The following is a 22,510-nucleotide window of genomic DNA, read 5'->3' as shown; positions in this document are numbered from 1 at the left end:
ATTCTTGCAATCTCTCCCTCTCCCTCTCCCTCCCCCCCACCCCCGATGTCACAGGCAGAAACTCAAAAATTAAATATTAAAAAAATGGTTGACCATTTCAATTGCACTATATTATAGTAAAGAAGTTTAAATTTCAGAGTGCATAAGTAATTCAGAAAAAACTAAGATCAAAGGTATGCATTTGTGTGAAAATATCAGCCAATGAGTTTTCCATTTTAGTCTACAAAACACATTGTTTTTCATGTCTTTTCATGAAATATGCAAAATACAATTGGAGGCCGGGCGGTGGTGGTGCACGCCTTTAATCCCAGCACTCAGGAGGCAGAGCCAGGCGGATCTCTGTGAGTTCGAGGCCAGCCTGGGCTACCAAGTGAGTTCCAGGAAAGGCGCAAATCTACACAGAGAAACCCTGTCTCGAAAAAAAACAAAAAAAAAAACAAAAAAAAAAAAAAAACAAAAAAAAACACAATTGGAGCATTTTCTTCCCTGGAGCCCTTTCCACTCTCATGAGTTCTTTCTTACTTTCCCTTAGCAAATTTTAACAAATATTTGTTCTCCTTCCATAAAATAAAATAAAGTGATCATATTAGCTGAACCTTAAGGTTCTTGATAGCTCAGAAACTGTATTGCTACTTCCAAGGACTTAAAATGTTCCCTGATATCCTTATTAATGGGGCTCTCATAATGGGCCTCTGAGCAGGCTCTCCTTATTTTATTTCATAGGAGAATAAACAGCAGCAGTTGAAATTCTTCATACAAAGCTGAAAGAGGAAGATCTCTCTGCCACAGGGGTGGTTGAGAGCAGCCCTTTCTTGGTTGGCCGTCCATACTGTCCGTCAATGAACAGCAGGCGCTGTGCGCACACATCACCGAGTCTGTCCCTTCCATCGTTCATTTTGCTACCGCTGAGCTGTGCCACACAAAAACACGACTTGATGGTCTAACTAGCAAGCATGTCTAAATTTCTAAAAATGATCAAGCTCAAAAATGAACAACTGTGTGTGTGTGTTTAAGATGTGTGATATACACTGCAATACACAGAATTTTACTGCCAAGAATTTACTCTAGGGAAAAATAAGGGGTTTATTTAGGAAGCTCGTTAGCAAAGATGCTCTACAGTGTTGTTTCCAACAACAAAGCAGAGCTGCCCCACCCTTCAGGGGTGCCTCTCTGCAACAGAACAAAGATTGTTAGTGGTGGTGTTGACATGAGATTTTTGCTTTCATGTTCTTTTATAAAAGTACAAAATGGAACAACAAAAATACTTTTAATTATTTAATTTTTTAATACTTTAGAAAGCCTAAAATTGTTAAGGAGTACAAAAATTGGGCTGCAGGAGTAAGTGACTCAGCAGGTAAAGGGGCTTGCTGCTAAGGCTGACGACCAGAGTTCGGTCCCCAGGACCACATGGTAGAAGACAGACCTGACAGAGGCGATTTGTCTTCTTACTTCCTCATGTGTGCTGTGGTTCACACATGCACACATAATAACTGATTTTTTTTTTAATTAAGAATTTTTCTCTGAAGCATTCAATCACAGTCATGGTATATTAAAAAAATTTAAGATGTTTTCTCTGAAGCAGGCAATCACAGTCATGGTACATCTATGAAGCCAATGTACATTTCTAAATTTTGTACTCAGAACCTGTCTTGTTTCTAGGATAAAAATAAGCCGGGCAGTGGTGGCGCATGTCTTTAGTCTCAGCACCTGGGAGGCAGAGAGGCAGGTGGATCTCTATTGAGTTCGAGGCCAGCCTGGTCTACAGAGCGAGATCCAGGAAAGGCACAAAGCTACACAGAGAAAGCCTGTCTTGAAAAACCACAAAAAAAGAGGCAATTTTGAGAGGATACATTGTATAGCAAATGAGTGGGCTGAACACCAAATGTGTAGGCAGATCACGCAGTCTTCAATGCGAGCTCATTGCTCACTAGTGGATTCATGACTAACTCACAGTAGTTGCTTCTCCAATTATTTACTTGCTACTGAACATTTAAATATTGGCTTAACAATCAGAGAACACAGCTGTAGGGGGTGTCACTTGGGGATGTGCAGTCATGCATATATGTGCACAGAGGTCAGAGGACAACCCCAAATGTCATTCCTCAGGCACCTTCCAATTTTGGTTCGAAGCAGGGTCTCTCACTGAAGTGGACCTTTGCCGGGTAGGCCAGGCTGGCTGCCGAGCAAGCTGGAGGCTCCTTCTCTCTTGGCCTCCAGTCTCAACATCACTGGGATTAGAAGAGCACACCACCATGCTGATGTTTTACATGGGTTCTGGGGATCCAAACTCGGGAGCTCATGCTTGCTAGGTGAGTGCTTTATGGATAGAGCCACCTCCCAGGCCAGAATAGAGTGTTTGATGCATAAATTAAGAATTGTCTGGACTCTGGACAGCTCACCTATCTACTCTAAAATATAATTTCCTCATCTTCAAATCCTGCTTAAGAGGCTTCTTAAACATCATGTGAAGTAGTATTTCAGAAAGTACAATGACCACCCCCCCCCCCGCCCCATACGCAGAGAAGGTAGGCCTTATTATTGTTTATCCTAGCACACACTTACAAAATTCTCCAATGTTTTTATGCATCCTTTTCCCCTTTTGACTTTTCCAAATGAGAAAAATACTTCATCACTTTGTATACTGGACATCATTTTCTTAGTTATTAAGCATCTATGAGCTTTAAAAGCTAGATCCAAGGATTTGTTGTTTTTATGAACAGAGGAAAATATTTCCTAAGGTAGCTTCAAATGCACTCATCACACAGACTCATGTTTGTGGTTTCTTCTGTTGTATATTTTAGAACAGTATATCTTCCAAGTCTCCAGAACACCTCTCCTGGCCAAGGAACTCTTTCACACTACTAATACTCCAAACATTGAAGTTTCAATAAACAAGCATCAATGTTAATGTTCATTTGCACAGGATAATCATATATTCATTGACCAGTAAGTATTGGGTTCGTACTGATGATTCTATGGGAATAAAAGGATGGTTATAACATACGCTGTGACCACACAGGAGGTATCAGGATGATTATATGGCTTTATTTTTTTCTGAGACGGAGTCTCTCTCTACATAGCCCTGGCTAGCTTTGAACTCACTAGGTAGACCAAACTGGCCTCAGGCTCAGAGATCTACCTGTTTCTGCTTCTCAAGTGCTGGGATTAAAGCTTATTTTGCTTTTTAAACACCGAATCTCATGGGTAGGATTCCTTCTATATTTGTACATCAGAGAACAAATAATTAATAATGACAGTGATAGAGAAAGATAAAAATACTAAGCACTTAAAATTTCCTTCTGAAGTAAGTCTAAGTTTCTTCTGTATAAAAGTACACTTTTCTCAACTTCAGCTATTATATATAGTCGATAAGAAAAAAATACATTGGGTTATGACCTGTAGCTTTAATTTAAACTGTACATTTTTAGGTTATGACTTGCTACTTTCAGTTAAATGACACATTTTTGGGCAATAAATACTGACCTCCATAATCCCCACTCACCAAGAAAATGAATAAGATATAGAAAATATATTTTTAAATGGATATTTTCATTCCATAAGTTATTTGCTGGAACAAAGCAGAAAAGACCATGGAAGCTATATTGGCACATACAGGCCACTCGGGTAGGGCCAAGTAAATCACAGTTCACTACTCCAAATGGTACCCAAGTGACTTTCCAGACGTACGCTGTTTCTAAGACTGCACTCGCTAGAAGCCAACATCAGTTATACTCATTTGCAGGCTGAGATTCCATTCCACTCAGTGTGCTGAAGCAGGAGTTTAATGGCACCCCAGTGGCCTCAGGGACTTAATGCAACTTCCAAAAGGATCTCACTTGCTTCAGGGAGAGGTATACCTCCTAGAGACTGGGGCTCAGACCATATTCGCTTTACTAGAAGCGAGGTCTCAGGGCTGCTCTACCTGGCTTCTCACAGAACATGGGCAAATAGGGTGGCTTCGTGTCTGGGCTGCTAATATTCACTGTCAGCCTCAGCCTTCTCTACTAGCTGCCTTCTCTGGTCCAGTGCTCTGCTGCTGTCCTGTGGAAGTGGCAAACTCCTCCTCTAAAGAGCATGGCAGATCCTGTCACCACCCCCCACTTGAAACGTAACTGTTAGTGGCTCCCAGTTGCCCCCAGGATAAAGTCAAGCTCCTTGTGGGCCTTATTTATTAGACCTCAGCTGTCTGGTTCCTATTTATCTTCTGCACTTGTTTGATCTCTTCCTAGCAGCCCCAGCCCCACTCCCCAGATGCTCTTTCCAGCCTAACTGATGAGCCACCACGTGGTTCTCCTAATGCCATTCGGCACCACTCCTCCTTTCTGTAGTCACACACTGGCCACCTTCTATCAGACTTAATCCCACATGGTCTAGAAACCCATGTCCTCACAAAGTCCCCTATCTCGTTCTTCTCCCTCCTCTGTTTGCATAAGCCTTGATCATTCTGCCTTTCATTTATCTACCTACCTTTTCACCTATTAATGAGCCTGTCTTTGTAGCATGTATATATGTATATGCATATGATCACATCTGTAACTTACTATCAGTATTTTAAGCTAATTTCTACTAGTTCATCTATAAACAAACAAGTACTGATTATACTTGTTAGTCCTTTCACTGTGAGATGGGAGTATATAAAAGTTATGCACATATTTGACTTTATAAAAACACAGGAGTATCTACACCCTACATATAAAACATCCAGATGGTAACATCTGTAGAGATATAGTAACATTTTTTTAAGAAAAATATGTAACTCCCATTTTTCTGTTAGATGATTTACATGCCACAACCTGATGTTTTTATTACATTTAGTGTGTGTGTGTGTGTGTGTGTGTGTGCGCGCGCACATGCTTGCACATGTGTGCATGTGGACATTAGAGATTGGAGAACAATTTGTGAGAGACTGTTCTCTCCTTCCACTATATGGAACTACTGGATAGTTTAAGAAAATTGTATTACTAAAAGAGTTTATTACTGTGAAAATCCATACTTTCTTTGTCATGAAGACTCCTTCTTAGCTCAGAATCATTGGAAAATGTCATTTCCTTCAGAAAAATCTGCAAAGAACACACATTTTCCTGTCCCTTAATCTCTTTTTAATGTTGAGACTGTTTATGGAATAAGTAGATTACATCTCTTATTGCAAAACCAAGTTCTACTCCATCAACACATCTCAAACATTCCACAAACTCCTGAGGACCATGGAGAAAAGTATGAGTTAGCATTGCTGGAGGAGACACCAGAAGCCTGGACAGGGGCTGCCTCACCTTGGGGTTGAAGGCCAAGCAGGCTGGCACAGAAGTACAGCACTCCACAGAAAGAGCAGGGAGCACATTTTACCACCCCTGGAAGAGTCAAGAGCAAAAGAAAGCTTCATAGAGAAGCAGGAAGGGAGGCTGGAGGTGTATGATGAAAGTTTCTTGATCACTTCTCAAAGGAAAAAAAAAAATCACAGGAAGAGAAACAGCACCAGGAAAATCCTAGAATCCAGATGTCCAACATGTCAATATTGTTAAAGCAGGACCCATGAAATGCTGTGATTCTCCTTCCAAAGCTTGGGAAGAGTAAAGAAGCTACATTACATGTAAATGTGTACATGTGCATCTCAGCCTGGAGATGAGGGCTGGACTTTAGGGTGTAGAGTTGGGATGAGGTGCTAGGACAGATCTTATCTAAGATGTTTCTCAAGGCTCTCCATGCATGGCCCACTCTATTAATTATCCAGAATGTGGTAAAAACTGTTCTGAAAACTTACTGTGGCCCTGTTCCCATCAATTAATGTTTTCCCCCATCATTCATTTTCCCTGTTCTTCAAGGCCTAGACAATCTTTGTCTTTTCAATAACCTTCCTTGACTATTCCTGTGTGTACTGACTATGTTCTGGGAACCCTGGCTCACTAATATCATTGTTTATCTCTTCCCTAGACCAGTTTTGAGCAAGTTCTTCCCAGTCTTTGCACCATGAGCCTGATTCCTTAAATTCATTTGCTGTGTTTCTTTTGCATGTATATCTACATGTAATTCATATGTATGCACAAATTGTGTGGGGTAGTTTGTGGGAGTGCATGAGCATGTGAAGGCCGGAGTTTGCAGTTTCAGCTATTAGCAGCATAGTGGAACACCAACCTTACGGTTCAGACAAATGCCTAAGAGGCTATTTACTCTGGTAAGTTAGATGCTGAGGGCATATCCACAAGTGTATTGAGGACAATATGTTCTGCTTGCATATTAAAGTCTTCAAATTCAGAATGTAATAGTAATCTATGTTTGTATTTCATTTTGTTTATTGTTGTATATAGTGAGAGAGAAGGTAACATAGCTTCATTCTTTTACATGTGAATGACCAATTTCTCCCTCAGCACTTACTGGAAAAGACTATCCTTTTCTAACATCTATTCTTATCACTTTCGTTGAAAATTAGTTGACTGAGCCGGGCGGTGGTGGCGCACGCCTTTAATCCCAGCACTCGGGAGGCAGAGCCAGGCGGATCTCTGTGAGTCTGAGGGCAGCCTGGGCTACCAAGTGAGTTCCAGGAGAGGCGCAAAGCTACACGGAGAAACCCTGTCTCGAAAAACCAAAAAAAAAAAAAAAAAATTAGTTGACTGTTTACTTCTGCTCTGTTTCACTGGTGATGGTCTTGATGCCCATACCATGCTGTCCTGGTCACTATAGCTCTGCAGTATATTCTCAAGTTAGGTAGTGTGATGCCTTCCAGCCTTGCTTGATTTTGCTTCAGACTATCCTTCCCCTACATCCTATATTTTTTAGTGTGTTTATATTTCCAGATTTCCACTTTTTGTCCTGAGTTATTTCCAAAGTTGCCAAATGCATAGGATACTCATCTTCACACAGCAAATGCAGAAGATGGAGGAAAGCCATTATCACTGTGTTCTGGTTCACTATTTTCTAATTTACCATGCAAGCTCTTTCAGATTGTCTGAATCAATAACGGTGACAGGGTCTTAGATATTCAAAATATTGGGTTTAATTCTGGTTTACACAAAAAATCATACATACCCCAAGAGCAGAGAAAATGACATATAAGAAATTTAAAAGCTAAATTTGAAATCAAACTGATTTATTTCTAAAAGACTTTACTGTTGCTGTTCTATTAGGCTGGCAAATGACAGAAGTCACCCAGGGATAGTCTATCACAAGGCTCTGGTTTCTTCTTGCCATTGTCCTTTCTCCTACAGAGAATGGGTGGAGCTTTGTCAACCATAGCAAACAAGAAACAGTCCTTGTGGGAGACCTTGTCTGGGTCTCCTGGTCCCATAGGTGCAAAATGATTGTACCTTTAAAACACACCATCCCTCAAAAAGACTTGCATTAAAATGTCTCTACTACTTCCTCTTAGTTAACAAGAACACAGCCTATGTTTATTTCTGTTTTGTGTGTGATTTCACCTGGAGAATTTTGCCCATTTCTAACTTCAAAAAGCTTTAAAAAAAGGGAAAAAAAGTAACACATAGGTCAAAGGTCTGTTTCACAGAGAACAAGGGCTCACATTAAAAACCGGAATCCCAGGCAACCTAAGCAAGCTGGAACCTGCGGGGGCCTGTCTGTCCTGCCCACATTTTAAAGTGTTTTCTAGCATTTATTCAGCAAGCAGGATGCTGTCTGTCCCTCGTGGATTTTCACAGAAGTCCGTTTGCTTTCCTTCTCTGGCCTTTTTGCCATGGGCTCTGTCCATCATCGGGCACGATTTCTATGGCAGAAGTCAGCGTAGGCCCATGGGGGAAACCTCAGAAAGCCAGATGGGCCATTGAAAAGCAAGGCCTCCTGCTTCATCGAAGATGGATCTTAATGGGCCAAGTTTCCCTTTTCTTCCAGTTTATTTTCAAAGAAAAGTTTTTACTTAGGTAATAAAGGCTGTAATCCATTCATCTTTCCTGATATATTTCTATATATTTTAACTAAAAACAACTCATACAGACAATAAAATTGGTAAAGGTCACAAATTATTGCTAAACCTAGATTTCAAGGGATTTCCGTATAATTTTCAACACTTGAAATAACACAAGATGCCAAAAGAGCTGAAATGGAATGTTACTTTTTAAAAAAGCAACTTAGGGGAAAAAAAGATGTAAAAAGCCAAGAACTTAAAAATAAGTATGAGGTGACAGGCAAAGGAATTAAAGCAATTAAGGGGAAAATTAAAAATAGGGCTGTGTTCCAACCATAACGTTATTGTGTGATCGAGCCAGGAAGCACAGTTCTCAAAAACCTTAACAGATTTTCTTTTTTAAGATTTGCTATGTGTTTTTCTAAAACTGTATCTTTGATAAGAATTCCCCTCGGAAAATACCATTTCTAGAGCAAATAATTTGAAGTGCAAAGGTTTTGCAGGCTGTCTCTGAGTGTCTAAGTGACTAGCAAACTGGGACAATTTATGTGTACATCTGAAGAGCTCTACATAGACAGCAGAGACGTTCTCACCCCACCCTATGCAGCCCCGCACACAGGATGAGTGGAGAGAGGTGGGCTCCTGTGCCCTTCTGTGTGCTCTTCCGCATGCTTCTGTCCTGATCTATTGTTTCTCCTCACCAGTCCGAACCTCAGAAAAACACCGCTCACAAAGGAGAACTTAAAATCCTTTACCAAAGCGAGGGCATCCAAAGAAAAGAAACAGTTCCTGCAAACTCTAGATTTAGTGTTTCCTTCATTGTAGCCCCTCCCACATCTCATGGCAATCTGAACCCCTTCCCTAAGAGCAGAAGGACAGGAATACCCCATAACATCATGGCTATTGGGGAGGGATAGGCTCCTAGTGAGACATTCTACACCTCTACCATGATAATCCTGACATCCTTCCTGGAAAATCCACATACTAATAAGAACACAGGTTTCTTTAAATATATGCTATGATGATAAATTAAATGAAAATTTACTATGTGAAATTCCAAATTCATTCCCCCCAAATGATGATCACCAGAGTCTATGAATATTACCTTCTAACTTTTACTTAGCTATAGATCTCTCTACTACCAACAAAAATGTATATATTTTAGACATACTAATGCTAGGCGCTGGAGATAAAAATATGAATAAAGATGTTGCTGCCTTCGACTGTCTATGACACACAGAAGTAAGCTGCCTTGGAAAGGTAGGTTTTCTCACAGCTGAGCCTCCATCAAGTTAACTCGCATTGTTTTTGTGTGTCTCCATCAAGTTAACTTGCATTAGTTTTGTGTGTCTCCATCAAGTTAACTTGTACTGGTTTTGTGTGTTTGAAAATCATTGGCGGGTCAACTCTATGCTTCCTTCCCTCCAACTGACAGAAATGTCACTTTCCTCACAATAGAGCCTTTGGGTTTCTGTGCTAAATGCAAGCAACCATATATGTGACCTGTGGGGTTTAAGTGGATAATATTGGCAGCAATAGCTCTGTCCTGTTGTTTGGAATACATAGACATTGAAAGCTTGGTTGTAAGTCAGCTGCCTCTTTTACATCAAAGGTGCAGAAAGGTTTATGGCGTGACCAGCATATAGTCTGGGAAACCAATCAGTGAACCGAAGGCAAACAGCTCCACTTCAGTGGTTTTCTTACCCCTGTATAGACTCACATGTGTGGATACTGTGCACGTACACACCTACTTACACAACACATCCTGCACTCGGCTGCCAGTGTCTTTTGACCAGTGAGCAGCATTGAAGACTTTACCTGTGCTTTTTACACACCTAGTCCAATGCTTTCCAGCTTCTAGCCCCCTGCCGATGCCCAGCCAACCCTTCAAGCCTGTTCATCTACAAAAGGTTTGTGTGTGAGAAAAGCCTCCTCAGATCATTCAATATATTCTCCCAGAGGCATAAAGGAACACTGGCGAACAGAAAGAGGTCAGAAGGAACAGGCAAAGGCGTCACTTTCTCAAGGTGAACTCTACAGTGACTGAGAGTATGAACATTATTGTCTTCCTCAGTTGAACTTAAGGTTCTAACCTTTCACTAAAATCACAAAAGAAATAATTAAAGTGGGAAAAGAATTGTCTAGTGATCTTGTAGCAAAGGTAAAAAACAGAGTTTTCCAAATGCAGAGATATTATTTCATGGAATTTTAGGGTAAGTGCATAGAAAACAATGATCTGATAGCTGGAAATAGCAAGTGCTGAAGTCCCTGAAGCCGCTGCCATGACAGAAGTACCAAATGTCAGAGCATGGGAGTCCAGGAAGAACCATATGGACTAAATAAGGGCACCTAGAAAGGCCGTCCCAGCATGCCAGGCCCCACAGTGTATAAAGGCCACACACTGCCTAACGAATGTGTTATTCAGGAGCTCTGGAAGGTTCAAACACAGACATGGCTCAGAAAGGGGCTCTCTAAAAATATTTCTCCAGAATTCTGAGCAGAAAAAGCAACTAGCTATATGGCTAGTTATGTGCAACACATGACCATGCTTCTGGGACCAATTCCACCTTCAGAAGACACAGGCAATGCCGACAGCCATGTTTAAGGTCACGTGGCAACAAAAGCCTCCCCTGTGAACGTGGACAACATGGCAGGATTAGACAGTGCTATACCATTCTCCTTAAGCAGTCATCCTTGAGAAGCTACTCATAATTTACCAGTTAAATGATTGCTCACATGTTCTTCAGGCTTTCAGTCTTCTCCGTGCAAGATGTTGTTCAGAGTTGTTGGGAAGGTTGAGAGGTATGTGAGGTAATCAGAACAGCCCTTGATGTTCTAAAGGGCTCACTGAATGGCATTGCAATTTTATGTTGTTGGGTGAGCATCAAAGTTTTCCACACAGCAGAGCATGTTACATCTCCACTCTCTTCCTGAGCTCTTTTTTCCTTTGTTTACTTGACAATGAATCTTGATACTGATAGGACACAATGAGCCTTGCTACTTTGTAGCCTAGAACACAAGACAATCCTCCTGCCTCACCATGCCGAGTCAGGATTATAAGCATATTCCCCCATACCTACCTCCCCCCAAGCTTCTGAACGATAAACAATTTGATATTTAAATGACTGCCACCTTCTCTCCTTGTCCTTCCACTTATTCCTTGCCCTCCAAGTAGAAATGTGACTTCAAGGGTAACTAGAAGTCTGGTTATTTCTTTGCCAACAGCTCTTCTGTTTCCTGCAGTTCTCACTCACCAACACCCATCACCATCATCACCAACTCAACCTTTCATCCGGTCCAAGTTGCTTTTTGTTGCCCTTGGTTACTTTTACTCACGCTCTCCCTGCACCCCTTTTGTATCAAGCACAAAGAACCCCGATTCCTCTTAGCAGTCATTGTCCCTTCGTGTTAAAACACTACTTAGATTTAGCTCTGGTTTTGTTTTGCTTTATTTTCCTTTCTTTTCTGTGCTTTTTGGTTATTGGAATTTTTGTTGGTTAAAAAGATTGAAAATATATTTTATTGTATACAGTAAATATTAATCATACTTCACATACATGTGCACATAATATATATTACATAAGATATATTACTCATACAGACGCACATAAACACCCTGCCCCTTTGGAAATGAGGTAGGTGAAGTAGGTGAAGTAGGTGATAAACTAGAATTATCACAAAATTTGGATCATAATAATTATTAAAATATTGATCACTTGATCACCACCACAGAGGAAACAGTAAGAAATCACCATGAGACTTCTCACAATGAACTCTATGTGGGTTAGAGTAATTTATACATAAAATCTTAATGCTACCTCACTTTGTGCCCATGAGAAGTGCCATTTCTTACGTGCCTGAGATAAGGAATGGAGGCAGATGGCAGGGCTAGAGCCATGAGGAGGCTGCCTAGCTCCAGAACCATATTCTGCAGCCAAAGTCAAAGTTTTAACATCTTTACACTATCCCACCGAGTCTGAAAGTGTGGGGAGAGGTGATGGGCACCTGTTCTCTTCAAGTCTGTGAGCAGGGTGCTTGGAGGAAGCATGGATCACACCTCAGCTTGCTTGAGTCATCTGAACTACCAAAGTGATTTCCTGGTGACAATGACATCCTAGCAGCTAACTCAGGACCCATCCTATATTTTAAAGATTGAAAAGTTGCTCCTGAAGGAGAAAACTAGAAAAAAATACCCGAGATTGCTAAACTACACTCTGACTCATCTTCTAGCTGGCAGATACATTTTTCTTCCATTTGGGAATTAAACCTGGGGTCTTGCACACACTGAGCAAGCATCCGGTCTATACCCCAGCCCAAGAAGAAATTAAGCAAAGGAGCAATGTTATTCACTATAAATTAATACAATTTGAAGAATTTTGGAAGTTATTTTATAAATGGTTAAAAAAAAAATACTGTAAGACGTGTACCGGGGATTGGCGAGAAGACTCGGTGGCAGAGAGCGATCCCTGCTCTCATAGATGACCTGAGTTTGGTTCCTGCACCCATCTTTGGAAGCTCCAGGGTTCCTGTTGCCTTCTTCTGGACTCCATGGGTACTCCCCACAAACACACATATGTACATACTCTCACACAGACATACCCCCCTCTCACACACACATATGTGCATACCTCCTTGCATAGACATACGTGCATAACCTCACATAGGCATTGCCCCCAACATATGTACATATCATCACACAGCCATAACTCCCCCATGTGCATACCGTCACACAGACATTACCTCCATACACATATGTAAATACCCTCACAGAGACATTACCCCCTGACACACACACACATACTTACATACCTTCACATAGGCATTACTGCCCCAAACACACATAAGTATGTGCCCTCACCCAGACATTACCCCCCACATACATATGTACATGTCCTCACATAGACATTGTCACCCACACACATACATACCCTCACACAGACATTACCATCCACCCACACCCACCCACCCCACCCTTACACAGATATTACCCACTCACACACATATGTACATACCCTCATGCAGACATTACCACCCCCTACATACAGACATACCCTCACACAGACATACACCTAGACACATAAATAATTTTTTAAACTTAAAAAATGTATTGAGAAGATACTTAGGCTTGTTCTGGTGGCACATGACTGTAAACCCAGCACTTGGCAACCTGAGGTAGGAGGATTAGGAATTCTTGACTAGCCTGACTACATGACAAGTCTGAGGCTAGCCTGGGCTACATGGTAAGGCTGTATGTCAACATACAATCAAAAAAGAAAGAAAGAAACCAGAAAAGATGCTTCCAAATCAACAGACTCCACCATTAGAAACTCACTGAGGAGTGGCAGGTGTCACACGGCATCTGGACGTGGTTGAGATGGTTCAGTGGTTAGGGTGTTTGCTACACAAGCATACAGACCTGTTAAGATCCCTGACACATGTGTAAAAACAGCCAGACATGGGATAATCCCAATACTTATGACGATAGGGACAGGCAGATCCCTGGAGCTTAAACATGCATGTAAACATACTAAGTTTCATGTCTAAACATGTATGGTTTCTCATTCCTAAGATCAATCTCTCCATATATTTGTATGTGTGTACATATGTGTGTGAAAATGCTCTAAAATCCAAAACCATCTGATAGTACAAATATTTCTCTCCTCATGCATGCTGGTTAAAAAAAAATGTTCAATTTCTATTTCTCAAAGGATCTAGGTCCAAGCCTTACCCTAATCCTTTATAGGTTGACAATGAAGCAAAACACAGTGAACGACATATGACTAAAAGAGTGAAATATAAAAGAATGTAAACACTCATTTTAGAACCATTTGTCTTGGGCTGAAAAGATGGCTCAGCAGTTGAGAGCACTTGTTACAGTGCCAGAGGACCCAGGCACCCACATGGTGACTCACAGTTGTCTAGAACTACAGTTCTAGGGGACCTCACACTTTTTGCTGACCCCATGGGCACCAGGCATGTGTGTAGTGCAGGCAAAACACCCACACATATACAATAAAATATTTTTTTAAGAATCATTTGTCTTAACACAAAATTTGCTAGAAGCTTGCATTGGTTTTCTTTTTGTCTCAGAGGGCATTCCGTTTGTCTCCTATCTTTTGACAATGCTTCTGCTCGACCAGGCTCAGATGCCTGGTGGGCAGTGGAAGCCCCATAGTACCTGTTTATTTCCCTCACAGTCTGGAGGCATCTACAGTGGCTTCCTGGATTTGGTTGTCTCTCTCTAACAAGATCCTGAGAGCAAACAGAGCTTTGCTGTATGATGTCTTCCATTGCTCCAGGTCTGTGAAATTCATCAATGAAGTGTCTCCATCACCTCTTGGTTCTCCTATGTCTCTACTCAATTGAAATTCAGTATGTGTACACCCTGTTCCAAGACAGCTTAAAAGTTTCGGAATCTAGCGTATAAGCAGCTTCCTTCTACCAATAAATCCTGTCTGCTATAAGACTGTTTTATTCTGTAGCCATTAAACATATCAAAACTTTACAATTCAAGCCTTTTTTTTTTATACCAAATGCAAAAACAAATGTGAAAAATTAGTGGATCTCAGCCGGGCGGTGGTGGCGCACGCCTTTAATCCCAGCACTCGGGAGGCAGAGCCAGGTGGATCTCTGTGAGTTCAAGGCCAGCCTGGTCTCCAAAGCGAGTTCCAGGAAAGATGCAAAGCTACACAGAGAAACCTTGTCTCGAAAAACAAAAAAAAAAAAAAAAATTAGTGGATCTCGACCAATAGAATTTTAACTTGACATATGGTAAAAACTAAGTAAAAAAAACATAAATTAAAAATATGCTTATGAAATAGTATACAAAGGTTAAGAACCTGAATATAACAAATAAATGAATAAAGATGAATAATATCAGTGAGTAGAAGAAAACAATCTTATCTCTTTAATTTTAAAAAACACATATAAAATTATCAAAGTTAATATCAAACACCAACATGTGCTCTTCCCTCTAATACATCCTTATACATATAAATACATAAGAAATTCTTAGAAAGTATGAAAGAATTTGCCTAGAAATCCCACACTTTCACTTTTCAGGAGAAATAATTAAAAATACAGATAAGATATACATAACATTGTTATAAATGTCCAATAACAAACAGGGAGTAGCTAAATACAGTAACCCTGAATACCACACAGCCACTACAATGATGTTTTAGAAAATAACTTACTGGTGTAAAAAGATGTTTAAAATATATTCCTTACTTAAAATAGGCACATGACCAAACAATATCATGCAACATAATTGCCTGTGGTACATGTATACAGAAAAGAATGGTAAGAATTGTATGGACTATATGATTAAAATTATTTTTGTGCTTCTCCATATTTTCTAATTTATCCTCAACAGATAATGGAATAACCACATAATAATGATAAAAAGTGAAAATCATAAAAAGAGTTCCTTCAGCCGAGAAGCAGGACTGAGGAGTCAATGTAACTGTTTTGGCATTTAGAAAACCAAAAATAGTTTGTAAAGTTGATGTTTGGTTAAAAAAAAAAAGTCTCATAAAAATATTTAATTATGTGAAATGTATTCTCCAGAACTTTACAGATGCATTTGCCTGGTAACAATCTGCTAATTACAAGTGGCATCTGCATAGTCTAGAAAAGGCTCTGATGCCCCCAACTCTGAGCTGTGAATTGCACCTATGTTGTGTTTTGTCTGCAGTTTCCAACAGAGACCTACTGGTCCTTGGAAGCATTATCTTAGGGCTCCATGGGGCAGCTACAATGGGCTCTGTGTAAATTTGATTTGGTCTTTGGTAGATCATTGAGACAATACACATCACATACTCTACTTGCAGAGCAGAGTGCACTGTCCCCCAACACCACCCATCACCAAAATGAAGAAACTGAACATCCCTTTTAGGAAAGTTAGTTAGTTACACTATATCCAGGGATTCTGCACACCACACCACAGCCTCTTATGTGGCTGACTTTGCTTACTCTTCATTCTCTTTTTCTAAGTGGTAGTAGCATACAACAAAAGCAGAAACTTCGGCATTAAAAATAAAACCAGAAAATTTGAAATAACACCCTTATAGATCATTTCATCTAATTCCTTCACATAAATAGGGAAATCCTGATCCAGAGGGCAGCAGGTGAAGGATCTAATTTGAATTAGATCTAACGTGTTGTTGTCCCGCCTCTGGGCCCAGTCCACTTCCCTCATCAACTTGCAGATAATAATAATAATAAAGAGAATAATACATTTGCTTTAGAAGTGAACAGCCAACAGTTTAAGGAAAGCAGCAAAGAGAGGCTGTATACAGACCTTGCATCTGGTAGCTGTATGGTGCCTGTCCAGGTTGAGGGGTACCAAAGCTGGTGCCATAGCTGAGAAATCCTGTCTGTCCAGGTGACTGAGACTGTGACAATCCTCCTTCCGTCTTGATGCCTGCCCACAATGCACCTAAATCAGTTAGTGAGAGCTGATCTACCTGTTCATTCTCAGAAGCTGGTAAATATAGACAAGCACACACTCCCACAGCTGCCCAGTCACAAATGCTCCCCAACTCATCTGCAGGAAGACAGGGTGTGAATGCTTACAGTTGAATGCTATAAACCACAAGTTCAATTTTTCTTCTAAAAAGTCTAAAGTTGAACATTTATTCACATGATTCTCTCTGATTTTCCTGCATTCAACTTTCTAGAAAGTAGAATTCTTGAGGTATATCATTTCCATAATTCATTTTGTTATTTGACTAGAGTAGGTCATTCTGTCATAGTCAGAAACAACCCTAATAAAAGACAAGACACACTGTTCCCAAGTCACTAAAGTCTCCTTTGCCCTGAGACCTGATCACTCAGAGTCTCTAGGATTTCCATCTTTTTTCCCCAACTTTAAGGCTAACGCACAGGACATTTTGAAGTTAAAGGAAGCAACACAGGATACAAACAATGGGGAACCTTCTCCTGAGGATCTAGATCTTTCTGGAAAGGCAGAATTAAGGAAGCAGAATGTCAAAGAATTGGACTTCTAAAATAGCAGAGTGATCTATACACATGTGCAAGTGGCAAGTGGCCAGTGGCATCCTGTTTATAATTACTAGTTTTCAAATATTCAAGTGTGATTCTTCTACATGCAGGCTAAAGTACATTTGAAGTTACATTATCTGTAAATGCAAGCTGATGTCTTATAGGATTACAGAAAGATTATTTGTAGTCTTCAAATACTTCTGAAAGCACCAGGCTGGTTCACTAATTCCAGACTTGGACTTGGCAACACTGTGGTAGGCCACTGCACTTAATTGTAATTAAAGGTAGTCGTAAAAATGAACAACTGACCTTCATCCCCACAGAGGGAAGACAGAAACATTCTTGCCAAGAGAATTCACATTTTTCAATAATCTTGGTTTTCACTGAAGATAAATTATATCTTTTAAGATCTAGGATACACAGTAGTCTTGCTGTTTATTTCCATTTTAGGGGAATTTCATGGGTAGAATGAAGTTAGGTAATTATCCCAAGGCAGTGGAAGAATCTGATTTGGCTGAGAAAGCCCACTTTAATTTCTTGAGTATTTCTGAGTACTTCACAATGACCTTAACATTGAAAACTTAGTACAGTCTTAACATGTCAAAACAAATATGATGTGCTATGTACAGGTAATTTCGCCAGTGAATAACTCAAACCTGGAAATTATCCCTAGAAACACACCTGCCCTAGACAGGTGGCTGGACAGTTCTAGAAACTCCCTTTATTCCCATGTGTCATCGGTAGGGACTTTCCCCCTTCTCTCTCCACTCAAGGTCATCGTGACCCTGCCCCCAGCCCTCACTGGACCATGTTAAAGGCTCAGCATGGGGAACTGCTGTAGTGAAAACAGATCTGGGGAAGCAAGAAGAGGTGGAAAACATTGAGAGCCACACCTTCCTCCGAAACCTCTACCCACAGGCAGAGAACTCATTTTCCTAGAAACCTGTGAGCAGATGAATGATGGGTCTAATCTAAACCATAACCAATTCTTGATTTTTTTTTGTCTTCTCTGCTATTCTGATTATGAAAATCTATGCCCATTTTTTTCTTTTTTCCCCCTATTTTCACAGTTCTATGTAGAAATCTTGGGGCCACAGGCCCTTAAAGAAAGTGTCACTTAGTTCTGATGGTTTTGAAATAAAACTACAGAACCTGGAGTTAAATGTAAGTTAGACCTTATTTCCATAAATAAACTAATAGGGAGCCAAATTCCCTGAGGTCCAGAGGCAGCAGTAAATGGAAAAAAGTTGTCTAGCTTCTCCGAGGGGTGAAAAACTTCAACAGAACTGCAGTTCTTCCGGTGGTTGCTGGGAAGTATTCAACCAACACCATTAATGTAACAGCTGCCAGGACGATCTCACCTACAGAAGGGCCTAGTCTAGTCTTTTCCTACAAACACTCAAATGCTTTTTTCTTGATCATTCTGTGGTTTTTTTCCCCCTTAATAAAATGCCGAGTTTAGTAGTCTTCTATTCGATTTAATTGGTTGAAAAACTGCAATTACAACTCAATTGAAGAAAAGGTAGTTTGAGATTTGTAGTCTTCTGTAAATAGAACTTTGGGATTTGGCTGGATTTCTTTTTAATTTACAGGTATTGACCCCATCACAATTGAGTTAAGTTACACCAAGATAAAGATAATCTCCAGGTGGGAAGGAACAAATAGCATGCGAGCTTTGAATGCTTCCTGATCCGCGTCTTCAAAGTGCGGTCCGGGAGGCGATATATAGATCACTTTTCCTAATGGGTGATAATGCTGTAATTCGATCATGGAACCACCCCTAGGTTTAGGGCAAGAGTTTGCTGAATTCTGCATGTACTTCCCTAATCATAGCTAGGCATCTGATAAACAGGAAATGGATCTTTACCCCAAAAGACTTCATTCATAGAAGTTTTATCACAAATATGCACAAAAATACTTTGGATTCCAGAGTCAAGTGCTCCGATGCCAAATTCAGATATAAGCAGGGAGAAAGGAGAGCAAAGGGCCTAAGACCCAGGCAATCTGTTCATCACCTCTGACCTCAAGGTAAGAGTTCACTGTCCTTACAAAGCTAACTAGCAAGAATTATACAGAATGGCAAGCAAGAGGTGAACAACAATTTTGGAAGTGGACCAACAGCAACACTCTTGAAGTACTACTCAAACCCACAACACAGGCCCACCAGAATACACTGTAAGAATAACGGTCCAATGACTCACCATAGGAGGAAATTCCATAGGGCTGTCCTGGCTGTGGGTACGTGGCGTAGGCTGTGGCTTGTTGCATTCCTGTGGTAAACTGTGTTTGCCCATATGCAGCCATAGTTTGTGAGGAAGGGGTAGGGAGAATATGTGGGTATGGTCTGCTAGTTGTCAGGAATGACAGAAAATAGAAAGCCCATGCATTAGATGGAAACATGCAAGGTCAAAATGAACAACTACATCACAAATTCCAGCTAAAGAGTCTATCTTACAGTCAAACTTGCCACTGGCATTGACAAAGCACTTCAGAGTACATCAGTGCTACCAGGTGGTGCTTAAAATAAATTTGCATATGTATGTATTTCATTAAGCTGCTACAAAATTTACTTTTTGCTTAAATTAAGATGTAATATGGGCACAGACATGACTTGGAACAAGGTAAAGTCTACTTAGAAAAGTCGCGTATTGATTAAGAGAAAATACATCTTACTTGGAAGGATAAATCTGTGGTGGAGAGAATGGGTGAGCTGGTCTTGGACTAAAGCTGCTGCTCCCGAGAGCTGGGGAAAAAGAAAACACAGTGATGCTAGGAACCCAAGGAGAATACTGAACATGAGAAAAACACTGGCCTGTCACAAACTACACCATCACCATAGGAGACGGCAGGTATTTGACCTCTGTGATCTATAGACATAGTGATTTTATATGGTCTCCCTAATAGGAAGTCAAAGAGGGCTGGAGAGGTGGTTCACCAGATAAGAGCACAGACTGCTCTTCCAGAGGACCTGGGTTTGATCTCTTGTACCCACCCACATATTGACTAACAGTCACCTGTAGCCTCAGTTTCTAGGGGAGCTGATGCCTCATTATGACCTCCTCAGGCAATGTACACACGTGGTGTACAGACATGTGCAGGCAACACACCCACACACATAAAATAAAATAAACCTTTAAAAAACAGGGAATGCATAGGCACTGATTGAGTGGTTCTAATTTTAAATAGACTCTTAAAAACACAGAGACACAGCCATAAATACTTATAAACGCAGCCTTAAATACTTGTCGAAGAGCTTTGATGGTGCTGTCCTCCTTGGGAAAGCCAGGCTGAAACAGAGGTAGGAAGCTGAACGGTCCTCTGGCCCATTGTCTACATACATCAGGAACCCGAATTAAAAAGGAACACGGCCTAATCTCTCCTGTGAGGGAAATGGGAGCAATTCACGTTTGCCTGTGTTGCTTTAACAATGTTGTTTAGTGAAACTGCATTCCTACAATGATCTTTAATGTCTCAGGTTGCAAACCGAGCCTGTTTGTTCTTGGGCTGCTCTGTGTGTTCCTGTTCTCTTAGATGTATGTATTCAACTGGGATGCTCAAGCAAACGATGTTTTGTTTTGTTTTATTTAAAGAAGCAGTTTAGCAATCAAGCGAAACTTAATTTCTTTTAATCAGATTTTCTTGACTCTGGATGTTTCAGAAATCCACCAGGCTTCTATCAAATGCTCTTTGACTCTCATTCAAATTTAAAAAAGTAAAAACCCATTTTCAATAGTATAAGGGTTTAAAATGTTGGCTTCTGTTAAAAGTAGGACAATTTATCTATAAATAACATTATATGTATTTATTTGTGAATACATATTTTCCCTCAAACTTCCCAATCTTCCCCTGGCTACAATGCATGGTGTTTGGGTGCAATTATTATGGAATGTAACATGGTTATTTTCTTCCTCCGTTAATCCTCAGTATCTTCCGAGGCTCTGTTACATATTAGCCGTACTTCTCTCTCACTCTTAGGCAAAGTCCCACGCACTCAGAGAGCCGTGTGTTTTCTCATTTGTCGAAGAATGCATTTATACTTGTCACACTTCATTTCCCAGGGGGTACTTGGGAGAAGAGTGGGAGAAGAAGAGAGATTAGACTCTCAGAAGAGACGGCTGTCTTTCTCCATTCAAACCAATGAGAGCTAATCCAGGGACTACAAAGAGATCTGGGGCCATTCTAGCCTTTCACATTGCCAGATTTCCACCACCGGTGTCGCCTTAGGAGGGATAGAATCCACAGGAAAGAGATGGCAGGACAACCCGGTTCATGTCCCCCTAGCTTTGGGCACTTACTGCATATCTACTTGGTCCCAAGCCCCTTGCCTGATGCTGCAGGAACAATCACGAAAAGACAAGCCCTATGCTCCCTGCAGGGAGATTTGTTAAATGCTTCAGTTTCTAGAGGGGAAGTATTGCTGAGAACACACTTAGATTATGAGGGCTGCCTGACAGTTGTCCAAGGCCACCTGTGGGGACAAGCCCTTCCACTCCCCTTCTCTAAGCATAAAAAGAGGCCAAGGACGAAGTAGACAATATCTGCAGAAAGAATTATCTCCTCTGGACGATCGCAATTAAAAACAACTGTTTGTAAAGCAAATGCCACCTGATGACAGAAGCCTCGAGACACCCCCTTCCCTTCATTCTTTTCTAGCTGTAGATCTTTTTTTCAAGTCCTGGGTCACAAGTCTTGAAAAGATGATGATCTCAGTAAGTTGCACCCACCCACGTTTTTACAAAGAAAACAATGGGGGATTTTAGGATTGTCTACCACACTGTAAGTCAGTGAAACCTGTGTTCAAAGTGTACGCATTGTATGTGTGTCGACGTAGGAAAGTGATGAGAACTGGGGGCTCCGGGATGTGGAAAGTCAAGTCATGTGGTCTCGAGTCAGTCACTCTCAGCTTCCACATAGTGACTGCAGCAATGCTTGCTTCTCGGCCTCCAACGAGCCCTGTGAAGACTAAGATAACTCACATGAAGTGGTTCCTATCGTGTTCTATAAATAAATGATTTTCTCTGATTCTCACCAAGTTTGTCCCTAACCTTGCCCTTCTCTCTGTATTTATGTGTGTACACATGTGTGCATGTTCATGTGTATACAGGTGCATGTATGTGTTCAGGTGTGTGTGTGGAGGCAAAGGCTAGAGGTTAACCTTGAACATCCCTTCTCAGGCACTGACCACCTTATTTTGTGAGACAGGGTCTCTGATTTGCTTGGAACTCACTGATTAGATTAGGCAGGCTGGCTGGCACGTCCTAGGGGTCAACTTAACTCCATCTCTCCAAGATTAAGATTACAAGCACAGATTTTTTTTACATGGATTGTAGGATCAAACACACCTCTTCATTCTTGTACACAGTACAAAATGAGCTCTCTCCCAGCTTCTGTTTCATTCATTTGTTTGTTTGTTTTTCAGTTCTACTCAATAAGCAACATCGCCTGCCATCTATGCAGGAAAATGCTTCATGGTAGAATTTTTGACTCATGTTTTACACATGAGGTATTCAGGATACATAGAAATAACATCTTTAAAGACAGAGGAATGGGGAACCCAGGCACACTGGCCTTTGAATCTGTAGCCTGTTATTCCACCCAAACATACATTCCTCTGACATCCTATATAGAAACTAGAAACCCCAGTCACCATCTCGG

At 40.8% G+C, this 22,510-nt stretch overlaps 1 protein-coding gene across 1 annotated transcript in view; it reads right to left on the bottom strand.

The window, feature by feature from the left end:
- The window catches only part of Eya1 (EYA transcriptional coactivator and phosphatase 1), a 141,711-nt gene that overhangs the window by 87,479 nt on the left and 31,722 nt on the right, over positions 1–22,510 (bottom strand). Inside the window, exons 4-6 of the mRNA XM_059255682.1 lie at positions 19,529–19,598; positions 19,057–19,202; positions 16,152–16,289 (exon numbers count right to left, since the gene is read on the bottom strand). Coding sequence (XP_059111665.1) covers positions 16,152–16,289; positions 19,057–19,202; positions 19,529–19,598 — 354 coding nt within the window. The remainder of the gene's footprint in view (positions 1–16,151; positions 16,290–19,056; positions 19,203–19,528; positions 19,599–22,510) is intronic.

This window comes from Peromyscus eremicus, chromosome 2 (genome assembly GCF_949786415.1).
Source record: "Peromyscus eremicus chromosome 2, PerEre_H2_v1, whole genome shotgun sequence".
NCBI classification, from domain to species: domain Eukaryota; kingdom Metazoa; phylum Chordata; class Mammalia; order Rodentia; family Cricetidae; genus Peromyscus; species Peromyscus eremicus.
This window is presented reverse-complemented; position numbering and strand designations above follow the sequence as displayed.